Genomic DNA, 16870 nt, shown 5'->3' with positions numbered 1-16870 from the left:
AGCTAATGGGTTCATTTCGTTTTAGTTGTGATATGCTCCAAATAGGGTTTGATGCCGAACCTCAAGAGATATATGATTACAACCACTCCACACACATCTTAAATTACATTATAAAGATAGAACCTTCATTACAAACTTATAGCGAAACCTAAGTTTGAATTTTGCCACAGCACTTGTAAAGTGCTTAAATTATTTAGATCTATGGCCTTCTGAACCCTAATAATCAACTCCAATTACATTACATTCTTGATTTACCTATAAAATTTTTCTTTTTCATTTCTTTCATACAAATTACTTTTTACCTAAAATAATTGCAATTGGCAAAAACCTGTTTCTCCTGGAGAGTCTTCTGCCAAACTTCGAAACTCTAATGACTTCATTTTCCTCTCCCATCAAATATGATAAATAGTAGCACAAAATGCTAATCTGTCAATGTATTCATAAAGAGACTTCCCTCTAAAAAATTGGGTTATGAAAAGCCCTAGTTCTCAAATTGAGCAAGTGCCTTCAATTTGATTTGTGCAAGAGGGACTGTTTGAAATAGATACGATTTCAATCACAATCTTAACTTTCCAAACTTAAGAGCTTGTTTCACCCAGAAAAAAGAAAGAAAAGAGAAGCTAAGAAGCTTGCAAATCCTAAACAAGTGCACAAGTGGTCCAAAGCACTCAGAGGCCTTACACATTGTTTAATATAGAGAGCTAATCCCTAGAAAGACATGACACTCAAGGAAATTGCAATAAAGAAATGCTTGTTCAACCAGCTGGATCATAGACTAATTTCCTCTTATTAGTGACCTTGTGGTCCATGCCATATGAAATCAGTTTCAGGTAAACATTCTAAGAATACATTAGTGTTATGATGATGATGGTCTGAACTCAGAAAGCATTCTTGGTGGAACCTATTAATTCAATTACAAACAAGATCTCAAATACAGGAATGTGAATCTTCCAGGAGTAAGATACATTATCATCTTAACAAATATATATATCTCTCACATAAACTCTAGTACAATCATTCCAGTTGCTACATTGGGAAGTGATGACTAACTCAGTATCTGTTACAGTCGACGAGATTTTCTCGAAAATTGAAGATTGATTGTTACAAAGTCTCTTGACAAAGTTATTTATCTGTAAGACAAGTGTAGTAAAGATTGTTAATTAAACAATTTCAGTTCCAACATATATATGTATCTTTCATCTAAATAGACATCCTCTATATGCTGGTGTCAAGTATTCTGATCCTGTATTTTCGCGATAAACCTGAGGAGTACAGGAAATAGGAACTAAACAAAGACCTCTACTCTTCAAATCTGGCTTTGATTCTCCTTTATCTTTCCTCTCCAGGTTTCCCCATGGGTCCTGAATTAAACCAAAACCAAAACCAAGACAATATTCTTAGCATGCTTCTCTTTGGTAAATGTATGTAATTCAAAAAAAAGATAAATTGTTCAGAATTTTCTTACTGTACCTTGTTTGCATTTGACTTCATATATGGGTCACTCAGTAGCTGCTACATAAGCAAGTACAATGATGTTAATTTATATTTCTGTAGGGGTCAGCAAATGCATAATTTGCTACTACTTTCAGTGCCTTCTTACTGCTTTATATTTTTGCTGATGTTGTTGGTGCTTATGCTTCTTCCATTTCCACCTTTCCTTTTATTCAAGGAAGGTGTCAAATGAAAAAGGAAAAGGAGAAGCTAGGGTTGTTCTTGTCAACATTATCATCATTTCTCTTTTGAACTAACAGCTGCCGCTATTTTAAATATTACTTTTTGGGTACCTAAAACCAGGTCGACCTAATAAGTTGTTTGGGTTGGCCAGTTAGAAAACTGTTCTTGGCGGCTATACTTAGTCACAACAGTTCATCATGAGGTTTGGATTGATAGGTTCAGGTAGCTGGCTGAACCACATTGTGGCTTTATTGGTTCAGTGGTTCTGATAGAGGTTCAACCAATAAATGGTCAGCTCCATGTCAGCTAGTCTGAACCATCTCTTCTTTATGACATAAAGTAAGAAAAAAGATGAATTATACAATCACCTGCACTTGCTCTTGGAGAAATTTTATATGTGCAATTGCTTCCCACAGGACAGATGCTGTGTCAGTCTGAAAAACAAATGTCCATTGAAAAGATTAAAAATAAAATTCAAACATGAAATCAAATGAAGATTGAAAAGATTATCTTTTCCATTTTTACCTTCCCAAAAGGTGACACAATTTGTTGTAGGGCTGTGATCCTATCTCCCAACTTGACCTTTGGAGGCTGTATCTGTAAATTTTAAAAAGGCATTGCATTTTTATTTATTGAAAAGAAAAATAAATTTGGGAACATAAATTTTTTTTTCTTCTTCTTATATCATGTATAGATACACAAGTGGAAAGTGAAAACCTAAAATGAAGTATAATACAAATGAAAATCACAAACAAGATCATAGAGTTGTATACAAGATTTACACAATTCGTTAAGATTGCTTTGTCCACATTAAAATAGACCTAAGTTTGCTATACCTATGAAGAATAGGGTTATAATAATTCATCTTTGCACGTCTGAGAGAAAAAAACACTTACTTATAAATGCATAAAAAAAAATTTCTATAAGTAATTTATTAAAATACCCTTACAACCCCAAAAGATTTTCCTCTTGAAGTGTCAATGGCCTTTGAATGGCCCTAGGGAATCAGCCCACTAGTTGGTGGAAGAGAAGACATTGAACTACAACAAGATACAGAGTATCTATCATCTATCATATATGATACCTTCACAGATGAGGCTGTGGAGCTCTCATGCTTTGGCTTTTTGAAGAGACTTTCTGATGTGTCTTCAGTTCTTTTCTTCTTCCCATCATTTGTAATTCCTGAACCCCTCCCATTTCCCTTAGCCTGCATCAATAAGTTTCTCATATTTCAGTAAGAGAGGCGATGAAGAAAAAATATTAACTAATTAAAAATCTCACAGATGTTAGAATAATAAAACAGTAGGTGTAGCATACATGTGAAGATGAGTCTTTCCCTTGTTTCTCACTTTTGGGTGAACTCAAAGCTTTTTGACTAGATTTAGATGCTTGAAAATCCATTAAGGGCTTGCCAAAACAGCCACTAAAAGAGAGAAGGTTCCTTGTGCTAGACAATGGTGGTGCATCAGAAATTCCATGGTAATATTTACCGCTGTCTCCCATACTAGAGTGGTTAATCTGATAGCCAACACCATTACTGTTAAATGGCCTTTGAAATGAAGCCCTAGAAGATTCAATCTCTTGTTGGGTCTCCATTTTCAAATCGTTTCCATAGCATGGAAAGTAACTGGAGCCTCTGTTATTCCCTTCCACCAAGTATGAGGATGAGTTGGTGATGTTCTGCTTCATCTGAGGAAAATCTGGTTCTGAATACTGGTTCATGGAAGTATTGTTCAAAGATATGTTGCAGGTTGGCATGGTAATTGGTCTTTCAACTTCCGGGTCTGGTGGTGCAATGGACCAGTTGCTAACCAAGTTGGCCGAGTTGTTTAGCCTTTGGTTCTCCATCAAGCTTCCATGATACCCACTAAACTGTTTCTCCACGTTGTTTAAAGCTGCAGAGTTGGGGAGATCCCAGCAGTTGTCACCAACATCTTGACTGGTGTGTAACTCTCCACTGCTTCTGACACTTCTGCAAGCTCAAAATGAAATCAACAAAATTTAGAGAAAACTCCCAAGAATCAACCAAGAACCTATTGCTGGGAGTATGTTATTGCACTCTTTTCAGTTCAATTATTGTGGTTATTTAAAATTCAAAAAGAGTTCTACTTTTGTCAACCTTCCTCCATTGAGCCTTCCATTATGGGATAATTGGTTCATCTTTTTGTTCTTTTATTTGGTTAGTTGTTCAGATTCTTCCTCTCCACCTTTACAATCATCCATGCATCAAGACAGACTCTAGATAAAAAGGAACATCTTAAGAAAATAAGAACAAAACAAGCTCTCTAATATCCTATAATAATAATAATAATCAAAGTTTACTTACAATAAAACCTGGTTCCAAAGATGATTATCAGATGCAGGTTCTCCCATCAGTTCACTGGACGTCGCCGGTTCGACTAGTTGTCGAGAAGAATCAACACTTATTCCTGACTGGTTGGATGTATTGGTGAATGAAGTTGATATTGAGATATCTTCCTCACAAGAAGAATTGGAATTAGGGTTTGTGGGGTGCCATGAAGAGGTGTTGTTCCATGAAGGTAGAGGGTGAGAATGGAGCTCCCACCAGTTTGGAGTGGAAGAAGAGGTTGCAACCGAGCCTTCAGAGCCTTCTTCAGCCATGCCTTGGATTTGGAAAATGTTACCAAAAGAGGTTTGCTATTGGGTTCTTTTCTTTCCTTTGGTGGGGTGGGGAATTTAAGGGGGTATTTATCTGTTGATGATGACGTACAGTAGGTTATATATTGTCAAGGAGACCATAGAAAATGCAACCCGCGTATTTCCACTAAGATTGTGGGCAATAATTATACTGGAGAAGGGGCCATCTAAGGCTTCTCTCTCTCTCCCCTCTCTCTCTCTCTCTCTCTTACATGGGATAAGGATAAGAACTGGTAATATACAGAACTAGCTATGGAAAATAAAAACCCAGAAACATTCTCTCCTTTTAGCCACCTGGGCAAATTAGATTTCTCTAATCCATTTTGAGCTCCATTCCCGACATCTCTTGATAGAATTTACCTTAGAAATATATATCAAACATTTTGAATTAGATCAATCTGATTGCCCAGTAGAAGTTCATTATATGATGAACAGTTTCAATCATTTTGAGTTGCCACTGTAGTAGAAAAAATGACATTCTTTGCATAGTCTTTTTTGTGGGAGGGAGCATTCTCTAGATCTCTTTTGTACTCTAGCAGCAAACTTTTTCCACTAGCCACCATGGTAATTACTATTATATAAGACCAACTGAGCATTGTCTCTGCAACTTGCTTGTAACTTTTATAGTCAACACATAAATTTAAAGAATGACTTGATATGAGAATGATCTTTAGTATATTCTCAGTTTTGAAATGATAAAAGCATATAAGGCCTTTTCGACCTTGACGGCAAAGAAGCAAAGGCAAAAGAAAATTTAACCCAAGCTTACCCAAAAGGAATTGAAGACTAAGGCAGTAGAATTATACTTAGATAATCAATCATGCAATGTAAATTTACGATATGATTTTCTTCGTTCATGGTGGAATATAATCTGCTTCACTTTCAAAAGAGAATACGTTATAGTTATATCAATTATCTGTCTTGATCACTTTCTCAGAATAAACATATATCCATGTAGCCTCCCCACCATGAACTACTTAGCTTGTACGAGTATTCAAAATTATCCACTAATACGAGAAACAAATTATTAAACATTGTACCATTTAGGTTTCTTGGACGCATTTAAACATATTTAATTTAACAAATATTTGATGAGGATGGCATTTAGAAAGCAGCAATATAATTAAATAATTTTAGGCTGCCAAACACTTTTTCTTTGAGCAAGAAGAAAATTTCTATTGTTATACTACAAGAACAAGCAATTAAATTAAACTCATGGAATGTAAACAACATATGGTTTGGATTTGGTTTTAGTCATGGATTAAAGCCTTCCTTCAGGAACCGAAAGGATAATAATAGGAAAGCTGATTAAGCTATTACTAGCATTGAAAATCCATTCCAAGTAAGTCACTTCTGCCTTTTACAATACAGTGCAAAAGGTTCCTATTTCACACACAATGAAAGCGATCTCAATGGTCCCTCCCAACATGTGGGCTACTAAAACACAGCATTCTCCTATGAATCTCTAGGGAATTGCTCTGAGAGTGACTTCTCTCCTCTCCTCACCTTATAGTCAATATCTTTTAATATTAGGCAACATTAGAAGTTTCACACTGCTGGAGTTGAACAGGAACCCATCTTGTAAACATGATAAACCTTTAGAAAAAGAAGGATAGCATGAATTTTATGAAATCCATGAGTTTCTCTTTTGGTGGCTTACATGAGAATGAATCAGTGGAGGTTAGACAGTAAGAACTTCAATGGGTTTTGGGCTAAACCACTGGTTCAGCTAGCACTTGATATTCCAAAGTCAAACTAAGACCAAGAAAAACAATAACCCTAATTATCTTCACTAAAGTATGGTGGAGCTCATTTCATTTTACTGTAGACATGTCCTTTGTTATACTTTTAAAGTGAGATGACTTTCTCATTAATAAAGAAGTGTGAGAAAGAACCCTTGTAACCCTATTCGATCTTCATTGATACATATAGTGAAGTCGATCTCGACTCACTGCAGATCTACTTATTGAACCATATAAATCTTTGTGTAAGCATTATATATGTGATTGTTTATTTCAACAAAAAGAAAAAAAGCAAGGATGATGTAGCCATATCTGCAATACTGTTGATCCATTATAAAGATTCAAGAATGCAATTGAGACCCTTTTCAAGGGTTTGCCAAAAAAGCCTATGGAGTGTCTCCAATATGGGGGTATAAATGTCAACGAGTGAATAAGGTATTAGAGTCTAGAGAGGTCAATTGAAAATACGGGTGGAAGACCACACATAATGGGTATCATTTGGAAATTGAAAATGTGAAGATGATGCACTCAACTCTCTTCTCCTTCACTTTGACACTGAAAATTTGCTTTTATTATTAGCAGCTTAAAAATGTATTAGCTAATTTATTACTCTTCACATGTTTAGTCATAAAAAATGGCTAAACATGAAACTCTAATTCACTTTTAACAAATAAATTATGAAAACAACAGATCCCATTTTCACTTCAATATGATAAAAGAATGACTTAGAGTCTATAGAAAAGTATTTTATGCACAAATGAAGAAAATGCTAATAAAGGAAATAAATATTGTTAGGGGAGACCAATACTTAAAAAGTCCTAAACAGGGAGATCCCTATCCATTGGAGAGAAAATTTTAGAAATTCTTGGTAATCTCATTATAATCATAATTATACTATTCTCATAAAGAATGTCATAATTCTCTCTTGAGAGTCATTTTAAATTAGATTTTTTTTTCTTGTAAAAAAAATTAGGATTGGCTAAAAAAATTGTGTCTATCTATTTCTTTACCTAATGAGAAAACACTTTTTTTTTTTTAATAGAGATAGAGATAATAGATTACTCAGAAGGACAGTTACATAGTTTAGTTACATCCATGGTAGTCCAAGTGTTTTTTAAGGCTATTGATGACCTATAAGCTAAGGTAGTAAACCATATCTCGAGGGTGGGGTTCTGGAAGGTACTAATATTTAGTTACACCATGTTGTCTTATCCACCCCACCCTCCTATTGATTGGGCAAGCCCACCCGCTGACCTAGATTGCTAGAGTGAACGACATGCCAACCTTTAACTTTAACAAGCTGTAAATCAACATTATAGATTAAGGTAAAGAAAATTAATTTTCTTACTGATTTTATTTTTAAAATTGCTTCTCCTTTTTTGAGTTCCTTTGTTATCAAATTTTCTAATATGATGGTTCTCTCATCTATCTTTTCCCTCCACCCAGTCATGCAAAGAAGAAAAACATTATCCATTGCCAAAATGTAGATACTTCAATAGTTCATTTGCACGCAACATATATACAAACACACACATCATATACGTATTCTCAAAACACACGCGTGCACACAAAATGTGTAAAAAATATTCAAGACACTATTCTTTATATATAACTGGATTATTAGAAGTGTCCAAATGCTTACCAAAACATGCACTAAGATTTTCTTCACTTTTGCCATGTCTAAGGCTTTTAAGGTGCCTTTAGTTTCTCCCAAATTTTGCTTTGTCTCCTTTCTATTGGTTTTGTTTTCTTTATTATTCTATTAAAGCATTTATTTACAATAAAATATATTATTAAAAGAAATTCATATCAGAAAATCTAAGCCAAGGAAACAGATGTAAACATCTTATTGATTTTTTTAGAGACAAATTTCCACCCAATTCTCCATTCTATTTACTGCTCAAGAAATATCCAAGAAAGCTCAAGGATGACCATTTTAAAACTAATTGCTGACAAGAAAGATTGATATAAAATAGACTCTTTATAACCTCCTATCTCCATCCTTTCAAGGTCAATTCTTTTTTGAATTGGCTTTTGGAATTCTTTTTCTCATTTTTGTCCACAACAAAAGTATTTAATTCAAATTCAAATAAGAGAACTTTGTCTCTATTGATAATGGAGAATTAAAGAAAGCATGAGATCTTAGGTACTGTAGTACTATTATTTATCTACCAAATAACTCTATGTATCTTTTTCTTACAAAATAAAAAAACTCTACAATTCACATATGAGAGAAATGCTTTTTGGGTTTTGTAGATAGAGAAGTGATCAAGGGTTTAAAAGAGTTTTCTTTCCCACCACCCTGATTAGTGAGTTTTCTTCCTATTTGAATTTTAACCATTATTTAACCTTTAAAGCTCAATTCATGATTCCTTAATTATAATCTTTAACAATAAAGATTATTAGTACACTCAATCTTTAGTAGTACATTTAAAAACAGATACTAATCTCAATTGGGTACAGATGATTTGTTGAACGGCTATAAGCATGGTCCCATTTAAATTTTGGTTCTTAATAAATCCATAACATCATTCCTAAAAGGTGGAGGTTCTTGGCCTTTGCATATAAGTTAGGAAACCATAGTTTATTAGATGATCATTTATTGTAAAGTGGTGCTAATGTCACTCATGTATCATATACTTCCACTAGGGTTTATTTTTTAACTCTCAAAGCCAAATAGCCTTTGTTTGTGAATACACTTTTCTATTTGATGTTATCCACTTTCATAAGTAGCTTTATTTTGTAGACCATACATGATTCATATACATACATGTTACATTTTTCAATCTTAAGTGAGGATATGGTTTTGTATCTATTGTGGTATTTGAATTATATTCAACTTGTGTTCTACTATTATAACCTAGCTTGTGCTTCAATTTAAATTCCAAACAAAGAGCCTCTATATCTTGTACTGCTAGGATTCTCATGCACTTAAGGTGGCAAGAATCATGCGTGATGATTAAACTTGATTACATACATGGAAGTTAGTAATCTTTGAAAAGTTCTCACCCCAACCACATAATGTGTTAAATTAATCCAAAAAGTGCTATTTACCTTAGACTAAGTAAGATTACATGGACAAATTCTAGCCATTCAAGAGCACCAAAACAATAACAAGACATAATTACAGATCGTTATATTCCACACAGGCATTTTCTTTGCATGTCTAAGTCAAGAAAACCCATCATTTGAATTCATGGCTGCCTTCCAAAAGACAGACTTATCTTGATCACATAGAAAATTTTTGACTCTTCAAGAACATATCATCATGACAAAATATATCTATTCATGTATCATCACATTTCATGCTAGCATTTATCTTAATTCCATGTTTATGATTTGAAAAATCTACCCACTCACTCAAGAGAAAGTTATGATCAGCAGCCCCTACCTTATCAGTGTGACATAAATATACATCAAACCACATGTCTTAAAGGCTTTAATAGAATAATGACTACTCTTCAAAGTATTTTTGAAACTTTCTTGGATGTATTTTTATAATTCATTGCAGTATCTTCACCTTATAGCTTAAGCTTTTTGGTTAAATTTTAAAATATTTCATCAAATTACAAATGTTTCAAGAAATATATATACACAAGAGAAGTGATTGTTAGGTGCACGATTGAACCCAATAAGATTAATAACTCCATTTGCTTAGTGGGTGACATTGTCGTTTTTGACATGCTTTACTTTTTCAGAGGGAAAAGTTCTTGCAAGTGCAACCAACGGATGACACGTGTGAAAGGAAAATAAAACCACTAAGAATTCTTTTCTTTTCTTTTTCAAATCTTATGAGATGAGACAAGTATAGATAGTGAAATTTGCACGCGGGCCTTTTTCCTTCTTCTATGTATATATAAATTAGAATTCTTACCAAAGAAAAAAAATTATAAATTAAAGTAAATAATAAATTAATAAAAACAGATGGAAAGAGATATAAAGGCAAAGTGCACTTTACCTCAACGGCTTAACCCTAAACTGGCAATTTTTAATATAAGAACTAAAATAATACAAGTTGACCCAGTTCTGTCAAGAAACAATCAGAGTCTGAACTATTTTATTTCCTTTTAGGTATAATAATTCATTTTGATTGGTGATGGGTTGCCATCTTTTCTTTGTGAGCCCAACTCCACTAGAACCAGTAGGCTGGGCCCACTCATGGAAATCTTTTTCAATGTCAACCCTTAAAAGAGTTTTTAAAATAATTTTTGGATATTTAATGTTAGCCCTATTGGAACTTGATTTTATTATTATTTTATCTTTCGTATTTTATAAAATTATTATTCCAACTTTTAACTTTGTCTACAATTACTAATGCTTTTACCGTTAAGTTCGGCTAGTTTACTAATGATGTAGCATCTATATAATTTTTCAAAACATAAAAAATAATCTTGGAATTATTTTTTTACTTATTTATCCTTTTGTCAAGGTATAATACTATCCTAAATTAATTATGGAAAAAAAATTAACCTTAAATCGATGTTCTTCTCTAACAAAAACCCACAAAATAAAGGAAATATGTGATTAAATAAAACTCAAAATAGAAGCTAAATATGAGGAAATGTCAAATTTAATTTAAAGTTCCAAAATGAATCACCTAATATATGTTAACCATTGTGCATGTTATCAAATTTCCTATCAATTAGTATTTTATATACTAATTGTTTGTAAAAAACTTCAATCATTGTGATTGTAAAAAAATTAAGTGAAGCTTAAGAGTTTCAACAACCATAAATGTGTGATCCCACCAATCCCCAAATTAAATTCTCAGAAAAAAATAAAAAGAACAATAATTTTAGGACAACGCTTCTTTTGAAAATAAACTTACTTGAAAATCTATATGATTTATATTTGTTAGTATAATAGTAAGACACTCATTAACAAGTATTACGCTACAATAGAGATCATTATTGGTTTTTTTTTTTGGTAAATTCCAAGAATTACAATACACATAGAAATTCTTTTATTTTCTCCTAGATCAATGCTTTAGAACTTAAATTTATACTACGAGACAATTCTTCTTTACCATGATGCACATTCTGTTGGAGTTAGAGACTGAAAAAGCAAGATTTCAAAAGGTAATTCATTCACAAGTTTTCTTGATCTGGGTCTTCATTACATTTCAATAAAAATTAATGGTACTCTTTCAAATCCAAAATTTATTCTAAAATATAAAATTTTAAAGATATAATTGACATTCAATATAATTTCTATAAATGAGTGTAATGTCATTTTTTTGACTTCTTAATTTTAACGAAAAACAAAATAGACATTACATATTCAATATTAACAATCACTTAACACCGTTAGAAGTGAGAGATGCAATAGTAATTTCATAAAGAATGATGTTTGATTAATAATAAAATCTAAGTATATGGGAACAATAGTAATTATCCCTTTTATAAAAATTGCCATCGAACATAAGGTATAGTAATCATTTCATGCGATCTTGTGTTTGAACACAAGAACTGCACATTTGTTAATAGCATATGAATGAACTGTAGTGTCTTATAAGTCAGCTAGGTTGAAAAAGAACCCGTTAAACCCAAGGATGTGTAGATGGCTATTTTTTTTTTCTCTCCTTTTTGACTGGATTTACTCAGGGAAGCATCAATCTCTTTTGGAGCATGCTTAGAAATTTCTTATTCACCCCAATAAAAAGTCATGTATCAGAAAAGATTATGAACAAACCAATAAAAATACGCTTGAAAACATTAGCAAGGATGAGATTTCTTCTCTTCATGAAATATATGGTGGCACCTTTGTCACGCACGTTAGTTTTTACAGTTAAATTTTATTCAAATATTTCTTGCTTTGGATAGAATTCTTCCAAGGGAAGTCAAAGTCTAACCTAAAACAAAAGAACACATCATTTCAGAAGGATAAGAAGGCAACTGGAAGATGATATGAACCAAGAAAACTTAGTCAAGTTGGAAGTTTCCACCATCCTAGGTTAAAACTCAACCTTTTCATAACTTTTCTTCTCTTCTTCTTCTTTTTCTGTTAGTAAACTGGTGCCACACGGAACTATGAAATTGCTATGGAAGTTCATACGTTAGTTGCTTAAAAGTGCTCTCTCAGGTTCTACCATGGAATATTTGGGCAGGTATTTTTAGAAAGTGTAGATACCCTAAAATATTAATCCATCATTGATATTGACAAACGAATGTTGGGTTTTCTTTTTTTCCTCTCCTAGTAAGTCTTGTGAAATCTTGAGTTCTTCCTTCGAATGAAACCTTTTCACTAGAAATAAAAAATCATTCATCTAAGCTTTTGATGTTTGGGCTAATTTCTATGCATCTTGACTAATCTCCTCATGGATGAAAAGATATATTAAGGGAAGAGACCTCAGAGTCCAAGCTTACTTTTTGTCAAAATGAAGCCCCTAAGTGTCAATCTTGTCATTCCTAATCATCAAAATTTAAAGAGGGTTCTCTTCTACAACCCTCTCTAATGGCTTTCTGTTTTTCTGGTATGGTGAGTGTGTGTTCTCTGTGGCTGCTAGTAGAGGAAGTTAGTATAAGGAGCAGGTGCATATAATTCTTTTGAAACGGTGGAAGAGCAGAGCCATGTATGTTTTCTCCTTGTCATAACGCACTAGCTTGGATGCCAATTAATTCTCACTTTTTAAGGTGGCCATGGCAGTGGTATTTGTCTAATCTCTTTGGCTCTTTTCTTGATTATTGATTAAAAAATGCTCCACACCCGTACAGCCCGTACCACGTGTCACTGTCAGAAAACCAACCACACAATGAAAGACACCTGCATTGTTCAATTAGCACCTGCTGTATGTTATTATAGTTTTATTGATGCAGGAGAAGATAATGGAGAGATTAGTAAGTGCAGTCAACAAGGAATGGATTACAACATTCATCTAGCTCAGGAAGAAGAGGTTTTGGGTTCGACTCCTCATACCTTCGGAGCTAATCTTCGATGCCAATCTGTGCTGCAAATCTGACTTTGAGTGGACAGCATATGCATCTGAATTGTAATCCTTGTTTGTCAATGCCAGTAAACTTTCTATGTGATCCAGGGATATTTTGCAATGGGGACTAACTCAGAATGCATACAATGGCACAACCATATTACTTCTACTGTGAACTGTTTATCTCCAGCTTGTCCCTATCCTGACCAGGAACTCTAACAATGGTAGACCCAAACATGCCTTTCAAGTTTAAAAGTTACATTACACTATCTTGTTGAAAGTTGTGATAGAATTTTACCTTCTAGGAAGCTTGCAATGTCTTCCATGCTTTGCACTGCCAGGTAGTGAAGATCTTCACACAGTCCACACTGAGCAGATGAGGATGAACATTCACACAGGCAAGACTACCAATGATGATTGTTGATTTCTATCAACTCGTTGACCAGGCCATTCCTATTCAATGGAAAGAAAAGCTAGAAGAAACCTCCATCAGATGAATTTCACAGGGAGTCCTCCACAATTCGATTTTTTTGTGTGAGATCTTGTCTGCTCAAATACCAGATGCCAACTCAAAATTGAACATTAATATGAAAATGACCACCTCGTCATCATACATGGTATTTGATCCTCTCAAAGAATCCGAGGATGTCGATGCCACTGCTGTAGCACATCAAACCATCAATATAACCAGTGCTGAATAAAATTCCTGAGAAAGGATAATGAAATACCCCAGAATCCAAACCACCACTTAACAATAATCAAAAGAAGGCAAAGACCTTATCAATAATCTTTCACAACAACTGACTCCAGACACTCTCAATAAACATTTTGGTGAACTATCATGGGAAGCTTTTTTACCAGTGAGTGTAGCCCATGGGAAACCATTAGTGAAGAGTCAACAACCAATTTCTCCAACCTTTCATCCTAAAAAAACATGCTATGATAGTAGACAAAGGACCATATGATAATTGTAGCAGCAAGAGAAATCAATAACCAGTTCTTACAAAGCTTTAAGAAGAGAAGGGGAGAATGGGGATGAAGAGAAAACACGTTGAAGTCTCCATAGATAAAGATAAAGAGAGGCCAACAGCCAGAGCAAGATTTGGAATGAATCCTATCGTGGCCTAGGTCCATTGAATCCTACTTAGAATCGATTACAAAATTGAACTGAAAACAAATACTAACAAAGATTCCACTAGACTAAACAGAGTCAAATATTACAAAACTAATACCGATATAACATGGACAACTTTTCCTCCCACCCACAGCATACATTTAACAGTATCAAATATCAATTTTGTAGCTGGAGTAACACAAAAAACTGTTCTATCATTTGTTTTCTTTCTTTCAATTTACAACCATTATGTACATTGTAAGCAAAGCTACAGTTGTTCCAAATTAACAAGACAACTTTTCCTTTCTATTCAGTTCTCTCAAAATTTTTGTGACATTTGGGGGGCAATGCATCAGGTTCCAGATGCCAAGAACCTTCTGGAATTCCATATTTACCAACTCCAGGAACAATGAAAGCTGGAATCCTGTGAGAGAAAGCAAGCGCATCTCTTTTGAAACAGTGCGAGTCAGCTCAAACCCTTCAACATGTTGCCTTCAAAAGAAAGTTAGCGAACCCTCAACCTCCAACAACTTGGCTGTTACAATGAAGTTCCCTTCACAGAAATCTGAAAGGATTTCAACAATCTGACACTCACAATTATTACAATCAGAGTTCTTCCATTTGCCATTATAGTTTTTTTACATTGCCCAAAACTCTCCTTTCATTGGATAGATCATGTACAAAGTTTTACTTGTACCTTGGTGGCAGTTCACTAAATGGGAGAAACATGACATTTCCATGTTCAGTGTTGTTCCGCCAACTTTAATTTTTCCAGCCACAATAGGTAGATTTTCTTTATGCCAGTGGATCTCGTGGTCAAAAGTTGCTATAGGTTCCAAGATTGTAACACATACTTGGTCCCCAGAAACCACATTATCTATTTGAGTGTAACACCGAAACATGCAATCTCGAGTCTCGACGACTCTATACAGCCCAAATCAGGCCAGGGTGAAAATCAGCTTGTGACCAACTGGGATTTAAGAACTGGTTCTCAGGAGATGTATTCATGGATAGAAGGCATGGGGAATTGTGGGAGAAGCTGGAAAAATTATTCTGATCTTCTTTAATCAGGAGATCAGCTGGATTGGCAACATCTTGGAAAATGTGATCAGGCAAGGCCAAAGGGTCCAGTTCAAGCATACCTGATTCAACTCCTTGCATCTCTCTGCCCAAAAACCTAAATATTGAGATATTGTGCGAAAAGATGTATAAATTATCAGGAGTGATACAAAAGTACTGGTTAACCCCATCTGTGCACCTTTGGAAGACACTTCTGAATCCCTCAACCTTAGACAAACACACAACAAGAGCACCCAAATACTTCGAATAATTTGTGAGAAGTTCCACTAACTCAAATCTACATCCTTCTGTTTTGGGATTTAAAGATCAGTCAACTAGGTCCCAGTCCTTATAGATTGCCAAACCTCGCCTTTCTTGGGGTAGATCTCAAACTGGTCTTGTGTGATACCATGAGTCCAAGAGCACAAATGGGAGAACTGAAACAGACTAGTTATTCTTTTTTCACTCATATCTGGATCAAGATAAAATGAGCCACAGGTCACAAGCAAGCCTGCATCACACCATCTCCTTTCATCTGCAGTAACAGGAATCGGTTTTAGCCATGTAACACTCATTTCAGACTTTGAGTTGAGATTTATGTGAAAGCATAGAAATGAGGAACAGCCACTTGATGACGAGCAGCCCAAATCTGACCAACTTCAAAGACATCAGTCTTTCTATTGCTTTCAAAGTCGTAAAAAACAAAGTTCGGCCCTTTTCTTTTGATGTCGTTTGAAGGCTGCAACAGGTTTCTTAATGAACTGGGAAAATACATTGTCATTTCAGAACTTAAGCTTTCTGTATGTCTATCTATGACTCCACTATCACTTGAGTTCATATGAGCTGGAAAAGTTCCATTCTGCAGACCAACCTCCCCTTGTTGCTGATTTGTCTTTAAGCTAGTTAATGTATTAGATTCCATACCCTTCAGAAGCATTGATCTTGAAATATCACTGGATGAATCCCATTTAGACCCAGAAGAGATTTTTGCCGCAGGGAAAGATTCCTTGTTCTTGTTTCCCTGCTTGGAAGTCGTCCCAATTCCTGTCCAACTTGCTTGCCTATGTAAGTCAAATGCAGATCGATTTTCTTGATCTGAAAACACAGAGTATGCTTCCCGTAGAAATCTCAGAGCCAGCTCAGGGCCAGGGAACTTGTTTTTGATGGGTTGTAGCAAGTTCATAAGCTTGTGATACCGAGCTTTTACATCAGAGTCACTAGCTGACGGGAGAAGCTGAAGAACCCAGCAAGAGTCAACACCAATCCCAGGAAACTTCATGCTCGCAGCACATAAGACATCACAGACGACTAACATTGAATCAATGTTATAAAGTTCTGGGCAAAGTTCTTGGGCTTTAAGTAATTTGTCCCTAGCACTAACATAATCAAGGCCGACCATTAACTTCTCTGCGAGATTCTGTTCCTGGAGAGCCATCATCTCACTTTGTTTTATCTCCAACAGTTGTTCTCACTATCCTCAAATTCCACACATTCTTCAGACACACCAAATAGAACAAATCCAAATGAGGTAACAGGTGAGTGCACCTCTCTATTTTCAAGCTCTACTTGAACGGCTATAAATAATCCAAAGGACTAGAAAGGAAGAATTAGAACGGAACCGACCTAAGTAGACAGGCTTGCAGGAATTGCCTCTTCCCTGTAAATGTTGTGGAAGCAAATGAGTTATAGTTAATGAAT

At 34.7% G+C, this 16870-nt stretch overlaps 1 protein-coding gene across 3 annotated transcripts; it reads right to left on the bottom strand.

The window, feature by feature from the left end:
• Positions 1-803: 803 nt before the first annotated feature.
• LOC149000870 (uncharacterized) lies at positions 804-4367 on the bottom strand. 3 transcript variants are annotated; one of them, XM_089140002.1, is made up of 8 exons: positions 4001-4074; positions 3794-3912; positions 2992-3646; positions 2759-2881; positions 2200-2271; positions 2043-2108; positions 1471-1512; positions 804-1361 (listed from the first exon to the last, which is right to left on the bottom strand). In XM_089140002.1, exons 2-8 carry the CDS (start codon positions 3832-3834, stop codon positions 1197-1199), a joined length of 1164 nt encoding a protein of 387 aa, XP_088996128.1. In that variant the 5' UTR covers positions 3835-3912; positions 4001-4074; the 3' UTR covers positions 804-1196. The 3 variants fall into 3 exon arrangements, with proteins under 3 accessions (XP_088996128.1, XP_088996126.1, XP_088996127.1); XM_089140000.1 differs by lacking the exon at positions 3794-3912 and having other exon boundaries at positions 809-1361; positions 4001-4367; XM_089140001.1 differs by lacking the exon at positions 3794-3912 and having other exon boundaries at positions 810-1361; positions 1471-1509; positions 4001-4367.
• Positions 4368-16870: the final 12503 nt, after the last annotated feature.

This window comes from Hakea prostrata, chromosome 11 (assembly GCF_041222555.1).
Source record: "Hakea prostrata isolate BN-2017 chromosome 11, UWA_Hpros_2, whole genome shotgun sequence".
NCBI lineage: Eukaryota > Viridiplantae > Streptophyta > Magnoliopsida > Proteales > Proteaceae > Hakea > Hakea prostrata.
Note: the sequence above shows the minus strand (reverse complement) of the source record. Positions and strands in the feature narration are given on the sequence as shown.

Bases quoted from the DNA above. Each gene is read 5' to 3' on its own strand.
- LOC149000870 (XM_089140000.1), bottom strand. From the start codon at position 4,296: ATGGCTGAAGAAGGCTCTGAAGGCTCGGTTGCAACCTCTTCTTCCACT. The intron at 3,647-4,000 runs GTAAGTAAACTT...TTGAGCTTGCAG, and splicing joins CTTTGGAACCAGGTTTTATT to AAGTGTCAGAAGCAGTGGAG. The intron at 2,109-2,199 runs GTAAAAATGGAA...TTTGTTTTTCAG, and splicing joins TTGTGTCACCTTTTGGGAAG to ACTGACACAGCATCTGTCCT.